This window comes from Bos mutus, unplaced genomic scaffold (assembly GCF_027580195.1).
Source record: "Bos mutus isolate GX-2022 unplaced genomic scaffold, NWIPB_WYAK_1.1 CTG214, whole genome shotgun sequence".
In the NCBI taxonomy this organism is placed as follows: domain Eukaryota; kingdom Metazoa; phylum Chordata; class Mammalia; order Artiodactyla; family Bovidae; genus Bos; species Bos mutus.
In genome coordinates, this window is record NW_027219597.1 from 304,667 (window position 1) to 314,063 (window position 9,397).

Here is a 9,397-nt window from a genome sequence, read left to right on the forward strand (position 1 = left end):
CTCCTGACCCCCAGCCCACCCCACCCCCATCCGCGCCCCCCACCTACCAGTGCAGGGCTCCCATTGCCGGGCCCCGCGGCCTGGGGTCGCCAGGGGCAGGAGCACGACACACAGAGTCAGCAGGGCAGACATGAGGGGCCCGGGTCCCAAGCTCCATCCAGCGGCTCCGCACACGCCCGCGTCGGGGAGGCAGCCACTGGCTCCGTGAGCACCTGGCTCGGCCCTCGCAGCAACCTCGGCCCGGCAGTCACTGTGGCGGCCGCATCCCTGGGCCGGCGCAGGTGCTGCTGGCACGTCGGGCTGCAGACAGCTCTATCTCCTCATTTCCGCCCCGGGCGGGGGTCCTGCCCTGCCGATAGCATCTCCGTGGGCCTGCGATTAGTCATTGGCAAAGCGCGTTTTTCCCAAAGGAAAGACAGAAATAGATCATCCGGGAGGGCTGAGAGCGAACCAGAAAACTCCCAGGACCTGTGTCCCCTGGTGCGGACTCCGAGCCCAGGACTGAGGTCGGCCACCGCTGAAAGGAGGCAGCAGCCGGCGGGCGGTCCCTGTGCCTGCAGTGGCCGTCCAGGAGGCCGGCTCCCGCGAGGGCTTTTATCTGGTGCCCAGCCTTCCGAGGGTGTGTGGGTTTGTCAACTGCTGGGTTTCAGGAATTTCCCTCCGGAGGGAAGTCAGTCATTCAAGGGAACAGCTAATGAGGAGACAGGAGCGTCCTGGGGGAGGGGCAAGGCGGTGGTTCCTCTCCTCATGGTCTGTGGGCTCTGACCTCCCCAAACCACAGTCGACCTGCGAACCTGCTCCAGGCAGGACAGTTACTAAGCGTGATCTAAGCGTGATTATACTTTCTGAAATCCCTCCGAGAGTGTGCAAGGACAGCCTAGGGAGGGGAGAGAGTTCCCAGGCCCCCAAAGGCACCTTTTCCTTGTTTAGGAGGCAGCGTTCTGGTTGTGAACCCCAAGCTCTCCCTGGGAAGCCCCAGCTCCGAGGTGTGGGCGGCTGCCAGTCTGACACAGAAGGTACTTGTGGGGGCAAACAGAGCCTGGGTTCAGGGCTTGGAGGGAGGGGCGGGAGGGACAGAGAGAGAGAGAGACATAGGCATAGAGAGAGAAACAGAGTCAGAGAGAGGGAGGGAAAGAGAGAGAGGAAGAGGAAAGCGGAGAAAGAATATGCCAAAGGCATGCTAAGTCGCTTCAGTCATGTCCGACTCTTTGCAACCCCATGGACTATAGCCTGCCAGGCTCATCTGTTCATGGGATTCTCCAGGCGAGAATACTGGAGTGTGTTGCCATGTACTCCTCCAGGGGATCTTCCCAACCCAGGGATCGAACCCATGTCTCTTATGTCTCCTGCATTGGCAGGCGGGCTCTTTACCTCTAGTGCCACCTGGGAAGCCCATGCCAAAGGCGCTTCCCACAGCATAGCCCCTGTGACTCCAGAGATTGTCCCTCCGTCTGTTTCTCCATCTGTCTGTCCATGTACAGGTGGTTGACATCCTAATCACAGGAATCCCTGTCTCCTGAGGAAATCCCACAAGCCCCCTCTTACACCTGCCCTGTCACAGGACCGGGAGCCCCGAACCCAGAGAAAGCTCAGCAGGTCCTTCTCCATATTGGGTCCTATGAGATCCTGAGCAAATTCATATGGACGCAATGAATTGTCTTATTCTGTCCAAGGTGCCTGGTCGGCCCTGCATAGCAGGGACCCAAGATACGTGGTGGGCTTAGTTCACAGGAAGCAGCATTTCTTTAATGTGTGTCAAGCACGCGAGCTTTGAGGGGCACAGCGAGCGCAGAGGGACCAGCGCCCTCCCTGGGGACATGCAGGCACCCATGAGTGGAAGCCTCTGAGGCTTCGGCAACACAGAAAGCCTCGCAGTCTTCTATCCCAGGTTTCCCCAGCCTCTTGTGCCGTGGCAATCACTTTTTCCCACATCACAGGCTCTAAAGTCACAGGGACATGTCCCAAGAACCCACTAGACACAAGCATGTGCAAAAAACAGCAGGACCCTGCTTTGCGGTTGTTCAGAACCTGCCAGAAAGGTTCACGATTGGAATTTCCCTCCTGGGAATGCCTGCCCAATCGGGTTGCCTAACTGTCTCCAAGTGAAAGCATAGAAAACCTCCCAAGAGTGTCCCCAAACACATCCAGCCTAACTCTGATCCCAGCTGACCTCCCCTCTCCCTTGTCCACTTCTCTTTGGGGCTGTTCAGCTTGGAAGAGAGGCTTGTATCCCAACCACGGCTGATGCTTTCTCCAGGAAAAGCTGGGAGTGGTGACAGATAAAGGGGGATTTGAAATGACAACTTTGTGTTACAAGAGCATATCACCAAATCCCCTGGTTTTTCTATTAAACTCACCTGTCCATTATGCAGACTGTTTAACCTTGATGGTTTTTAGTAATTTAAAGACACACACACACCTCAGGAATATACCATGTTTGGGTATTTAATGACCACTGTTCTAAGGATGTTTGCAAAGATCTCTGAGAACATAAGAGAACACTCAGCATGTGATGGCGAGTCTAAATGGACTTGGGAGGATCTGGCACGCTTGCACAGGGAGCAGAGCCGACCCTACACTATCTGCTCCTGGGCCAGGCCCCCTGCCAGGGCTGGGCTCCCCCCTGACACCCAGCCGTGCACCCATCAATCTTGGACTCAGCTGGAAAGAAGCACATGAGGCCACCATTTCCAGCAAATGCAAGGTAGGATTCCGTTTAAAAAGTGGTTTAATAAGAGGTCTCTTTAGGTTATTGAATAAGAGTTTGCTTTTATTATTTTTTTCCAGTTTTTAAAATTGTATTTACTTTCGACTGCGTGGGATGTTCGTTGCTGGGAGGGCTTTCCCTTAGTTGTGGTGAGTGGGTGGCTAACTGCCTAGCTGTGGGACTCTAGCTTCCCACTGCGGTGACGGCTTCTGCTGATGTGGAGCACGGGCTCAGTGGCTGTAGCACCCGGGCTTAGCCGCTCTGCAGCATGTGGCATCTTCCCAGAGCAGGGATGGAACCCGTGTCCCCAGCATTGGCAGGCGGACTCTCGACCACTGGACTGCCAGGGGCGTCCTAGAGTTTGCTTTTGTTCTTTTATGTAATTTTATTTATGTATTTACTTTGGGCTATGTTGGGTCTCCGTTGCTGTCCAGGCTTTTCTCTAGTTGCGGTGCACAGGCTTCTCACTGCGGTGGCTTCTCTTGCGGACCACGGACGCTCATGCACAAGGGCTTCTGTAGCTGTGGCTCACGGGCTGCAGAGCCCAGACTCAGTAGCCGTGGTGCACGCGCTTAGTCACCCTGCCCAGCATGTGGGATCTTCCCAGACTAGGAATCGAACTCATGTCCCCTCTATTGGCAGGTGGACTCTTAATCACTGAGCCACCAGGGAAGCCCATGAGTTTGCTTTTCTCATCCCAAGAAGCATTCTTTGGAAAGTAGGACTTCTAAAGGGCTGCTAAAGGCTTACTACGTATATTTTCTCCCTATCACTTCTTTTTTGATGCTGTTGGGGGGAATACTTTTTGATGCTTTGTCTTTTGCCAGGTATTTAAATTTTTTATTTAGTAACATTTTCCTCAAGATGTTTGGGTCTTACAGGACTTTTCGATTTGTGTTTGTGTAGCTCTCTTTTCCGTCTGGTCTGTGGTCCAGAATATTTGGACTGCTAATGAGTTGAATTCTGCTCCCAAGAAGCTGTTCTGCATGCATCAGTATTAAACACCTCTCCTTTCCCACCATTTTGAAACATCACATTTATGATGGACCAGGCTTCTCTATGGGGCTTCCCTGGTGACTCAGGTGGTAAAGAATCCACCTGCAACACAGGAGACTCAGATTTGATCCCTGGGTGCGGAAGATCCCCTGGAGAAGGGAATGGCAACCCAGTGCAGTATTTTGGCCTGGAGAATTCCATTAACAGAGGAGCCTGGTGGGCTACAGTCCATGGGGTTGCAAAGAGTCAGACACAACTGAGCAACTAATACATAGACACAGACACAGAGGCTTCTCCGTGCACTCGGATCCACTCCCCTGATCTCTGCTGTATTCATCTCTTTCTCTCTTTCCTTTACCAGAGTATTATTTTGACAACAGCATTTATAGTAAGTGTTCATACATACAGATAAAGGATATACACACTAGTTTTCCCTTTTCAGGAATGCATTAGCAGTTCTTACGTATTTTCCCACATGAACTTAAAAATGATTGGTTCTTACCTCTGCCTTCCAAATGAAATTTGAACAAATGAGCAAAAAGCATTACAGGAATACCTATTAGAATGGCAATAAGTTTATAGATTAATCTTAGAATACAGGGCATTTTTATGACGTGAAGTCTTCCCACCCAGGGATATGTATATCTCTCTGTTTATTCCAACCTTGAATTAAAAGTATGGTTTTGACTGTAGAGGTCCTGCATTTATTCTGTAAAGTTATTTCTGTAAATATTCTATAAGTTTATTCATGATTTTATCACCATTTGTCATTGGTTGTTGCTAGTATTAGGAAAATTTATTCATTTTTGTACAATTATCTAGCAACCTTAAACTTACAAAATCTTTTTTTTTCCTTATGAAAGTAGAAAACTTGGGGAGGTTGTTTTATTTTTATTTATTTTTTGGCTGTGCACTGAGGCATGCGGATTCTTGTCGCCCAGCCAGCAATTGAACTCACACCCTCTGCATCAGAAGCACGAGAGTGCACTAGAGGCATAGAGTCTTTACCACTGGACTGCCCGGAAGTCCCTACTAAGTAATTCCAGCATCTCTTGTTTTTCAGACAAACACTATCTCCAAATGAAAGTAATGCTGGCCCTTCTGTTTTAATATGTGCACCATCTGTCTTCTTATTTTATGGTATGAGCTAGAACCTTCAGAAAATGTTGGCAACCGTGACAATAGCAGGCTTTTCTTGTCCCTGAGTTCAGTGGGAATCTCAGTGGGGCTTGCAAACATCATCATATTAAAGAATTTTTCTTTTCTTTTACTTAGAGGAGGAAGGGCTGCTGCATTTTCTCAAATGCTGTTGCCCCTCAATTGATGTGATTTCACGTATCTTCTATCTTACATTTTCAGTGGAATTAAGCATAAGATCTCCTCCTAACGCTGAATGATCCTTGCATTCCTGGGGTAAAGCACACTCGTGGTATGTTTTCCCCTAATTCACTGGAAGTTCCACCCAGAGGCTCACTTGGAGCACTTGCTTTCTCCCTCACATCCCCCTCCTCTCAGGCAGCCCCTGGACGCAGAAGGCACAGCCTGTACCTCTGTGCTGAGCATCAGGCTGTATTTGCAGTAGCTCACCTGAAATCCTTACCCACCCAACACCCCCAACCAGCGTCTCAAAGGCACCGTTCCAACGCTGCCCACTCAGAGCCGGCTCCATCCTGGGTGTAGGCCAGTACCCCGGAATTCTTCCTTGGCACCTCCCTCAGGAAGCCCCACTGAGTTTACCCACGAACACTGCTGCCCCCGCCCCCGCCTTCCTGGCCAGCCACCCTTGTCCCACAGTGCCACTGCCCAGCTGTCTCCTGCCCCCTCAGGACCCCCCGCACCCGCCCGTAGTGGCCACCGCGGAACCCAGCCCTGGCCTGGCTGCTCTCCCTCCACTGCTCCCGGGATAAAGAGAACATCCAGGGTGTGCCCTTCAGGCCGGGGGTCCAGCCCTGCCCAGCACCCAGCTGCAGTTTCACCTGTCTGCACACCCGCCGTGTCCAGGGGGTGCCTCCTCCTCCCAGGGGCTGTTCCAGGTGGGCCGCTCCCCAGCACTCCCGCTCGCCCCTCGCTCCTCCCTGGCCTGACTAACCCCTCTGGGCAAGCGCCCCTGCAGGAGCCACTTCTCTGGGTTCAGTCACTCGTTCAGGCGACCCTTTGAATGACGTCTGAAGTTCCAGTGCCCAGACCACGCCTTGTAGGGCTCAGCCTTGCATCTTAGCATTCAAAAATGCGTAATCAGGGACTGCCCTGATGGTCCAGTGGTCAAGAATCTGCCTTCCAATGCAGAGGACTCGGTTTGCTCCCTGGTCTGGGAACCAAGATCCCACGTGAGTTGGAGCAACTAAGCTCCGTGAAGCAACCACTGAGCCTGAGCTCCAGAGCCTGCACAGCACAGCCAGAGGGAAGCCACGCGCCGCAACGGAAGACCCCGCGTGCCACAACCCAGACCAGACACAGCCAAACAAGTAAGTAAATTACAGAAAAACCCAACCGCTCCGGGTTCCCCGAAGCCCTCCCGGCAGCTCACGCCACCAACGCTCACCGAGTTTGATGCCCCCGTGGCTGGTCTCTTCTTCCACACACCAGACGGCCCCACGCAGATTCCCGCCTGACGACAGAAGTGCCAGAAGAGCCTGCAGGAGGGCTCTCCCTCTGGGGACTTGGGGTCAGAGTCACAAAAAGGAGATATTTGAGCCTGTCCTCCACCACGGTTCAATTTCTCTGAAGGACCCTGACTACCTCAGCTAAAGGAGTGCTTCTAAACTTATCTTCAAGACACATCCGAGGGTGGAGAGCAGAGCAGAAGGGGAGGAAAGGGAAGAAGAAGAGGAGCTGAGACGTGAGGGTACTGTATGCTGACCTCTGTGCATACAGGACTGCTTTTATTATGCTTATAACCTGGAGTTCTGGGTCATGTCACTTTAGAGGGGAAGAGTCTCCTACATTACAGTTTAAGTCTAGAAACCACTGTTGCAGGGAATTTCAATGTGATGTATTAATATGTGTCCAGATGCTGGGGTCTTTTTCCAGTGGGCACCTCTATTCCCCAAGTGGGTTACAGCGCACTTTAGGCACCTGCTTACTGTTCCCTATACTGTCCTGCCCTGTAACACCACCCCATGAGCCTCTAAGAGACTCTGGTATAGACCCCGCCCAGACAAACCCCGTCCAAGGGCTCAGTGCCACTCAGTGTCACATCTGTGGTTCAAGGAGGCCCTGGCAGTTTTCCTTTGAAGGTTCTGGGCCAAGTTTGCTGGAAATGTGGGCCCAACCAAGGGAGGACCCTTCCAGGAGGAGGGCAGGCAGGAGGCTGTCGCCAGGAGGCCGCCCAGAGCAGCTGCTTAGTTTCTGACACCACAACCCACTGCCCCAATCCCAAGTAATTTTTTTCTAGCAGCATATTTCCTGCTGGAGCAGCCATCTTTGGGGCTTCCCAGGTGGCTCAGTGGCAAAGAACCTGCCTGCCAATGTGGGAGACGTGAGAGACCTGCATTCGATCCCTGGGTCGGGAAGATCCCCTGCAGAAGGGCATGGCAGCCCACTCCAGTAGTCTTGCCTAGAGAATCTGGTGGGCAGAGGAGCCTGGTGGGTCACAGTCCATGGGGTCACAAACAGTCAGACATGAATGAAGCGACTCGGCATGCACACAGCCATCTCTGAAGGCTCCTCTCGCTATGTTGGGACCAAATGTGGGGAGGGGATTGGGGATGGGTAAGAAGGGAGAATGAGCCTACCTCTCCCCGCACCAGCACGCTCTTGGCTCATTTCAAATACCACAAGCTGCATTAGTTTAATCATTCAAGTTAGTCTTATTAACCATATATAAAAAGGAAGCAGACACAAAAGTGGCCAAGCAGTCAGGGCTTCTGCTTTGTGCCACTTCCGGGGCTGCTGTGCTCCAGACAGGACAGGGACACAGGGAACCTCGGCACGTCTGCCCACAAAGGACCCGCGGCACCAGGCTGCTTCCTCTCCCCGGTTCACCAGCTCTGTCATTTCCAGCTGGCGAGGGGCACCAGTCCCCACCCCCAGGCTGAGCCCATCCTTGCCACACAAAGCATGTTTTTAAAATTCTTTACAGATTAACCCACATTAATCTAAACCCGATAAAAGCATAGGTTTTACCTTCTGCTTGGAGCTGCACTGTAATTTCCCCCAACAACCTGCTGAAAAGACCAAGAAAAACTTAGCAGCCAGCAGCAGGGCCTGGAGGGGGCTGCAATTAGGGGTGCGAGGCCTTGGGGGGGCAGCGACGCCCACTTCAAAGGCCAGGGTGGGGGCGGGAGCAGGCAGAGCTGTAATTAGCGGCCGATGAGGAGCAAGAAAGCCCCGCGCGCGCACACGCAGAGCGGCTGGAACAAAGGCCCCACTGTTTGATGTGAATCACCCCAGTACTGGAGGGAGGCAGCACCTCCACCTCCTGCCCTGCACCCGGGGACCCCCCAGGCCTCCTCCCTCTGCTTGGTCCACACAAACTCAGGGGTGGGTGCAACAGGCCAGGCTCTGGGGAGACCAGCAAGACTCATTTGCTCCCTATCAACATTAGCCGGGGCACCTCAAAGCTGGATGGAGTTGGGCATGATCTGCCACCCACATGTGGAGGGGCATTCAGGGACAGGGCCAATCTGGGCCCCAGCCTGCACCCTGTTGGGGCCCCAGCCACCCTCAGAGGTACAGCTCAAAGCCTCCCTGGGCTGGGTGTCCTGGGCACCTGAAGAGCAGGGATCCCACCCTCCCTGCCATGGGACCTGGCCATCTGGGGATCTGAGCACCCGGGTATCTGGGCATCTGGGGACCTGGGTATCTGGGCACCTGGGGACCTGGGTATCTGGGCACCTGGGAAGGGAAGTCATTTGGGGGAGGCCTCCAGAAGGACTTGTCCAGGGAGAAGAAAGCTTGGGGTTCTGGGCAACCATCCACTGACCACTTGCCTGACGGGCAGTTGGCCCCAGACTGGCCCCAGATCAGGGTTTTCGGCCTCTGTTGGTGTCCTGTCCCTGCTACCTGATGATATTTTTTTGTTTTTCCTCCATTTTGATGACACTTGATAAGGCACAAAATGCACCGTCTTCGTTGGCCACCTTTCCTCTCCATCTTGCAGTACATAAATCTCGAGGGTTTTGTGTTTCTTCAAGAAAGAAGAAAACTCGAGGGTCCTGAGATGCAGGACTGCCCGGTTCTCCCCTCGCCCAGACCTCGGGAAGATGTAAGTGCTACTGCTGGTGACAATTTTAAAATCATGCCTCCTGGAAGCAGGGTGTGCGGATGCTAGTCCTGGGGCACTGTGTGCTCAAGGTTAAATGGGTTTAGGGCAGTGACAGTGAGGCTCTATGAGCAGTGAAGGCAGTTTTTTTGGCTTCAGTAGAAATGGAATTAGTGGTGTTTTGGGATTCTTAACCCTGCATCGAGATTTTCTTTGGCAATTTTTTGGCAAGATTTTGGCAAAATCTCTGGCAAGATTTTCTGTCCTCTTGGCTAGATGGGCATGGATGTCCTCTGCCTGGCCAGCGAGATGGTCAGGGTCGTGACCCAGCCTGCTTCAGTGGGGGCGTCAGAGTGCATGTGGTCTCACCATTACTACCACCAACGCCACCCTGTCTTCAGCCTCTTTCCTGGGTGGGGGGCCCCGTGCTCAGAGATCATGTGCTCTCCCAGGGGCTCTCTGCAACCCCCTTCTCCCTCAGCTGAGCGACC

General features: G+C 53.2%; 1 protein-coding gene across 1 annotated transcript in view; it reads right to left on the reverse strand.

Moving 5' to 3' along the window:
• The window catches only part of TSPEAR (thrombospondin type laminin G domain and EAR repeats), a 143,000-nt gene extending 142,457 nt beyond the window's left edge, over positions 1–543 (reverse strand). Inside the window, exon 1 of the mRNA XM_070366815.1 lies at positions 48–543. Coding sequence (XP_070222916.1) covers positions 48–132 — 85 coding nt within the window. The 5' untranslated portion in view covers positions 133–543. The remainder of the gene's footprint in view (positions 1–47) is intronic.
• Positions 544–9,397: the final 8,854 nt, after the last annotated feature.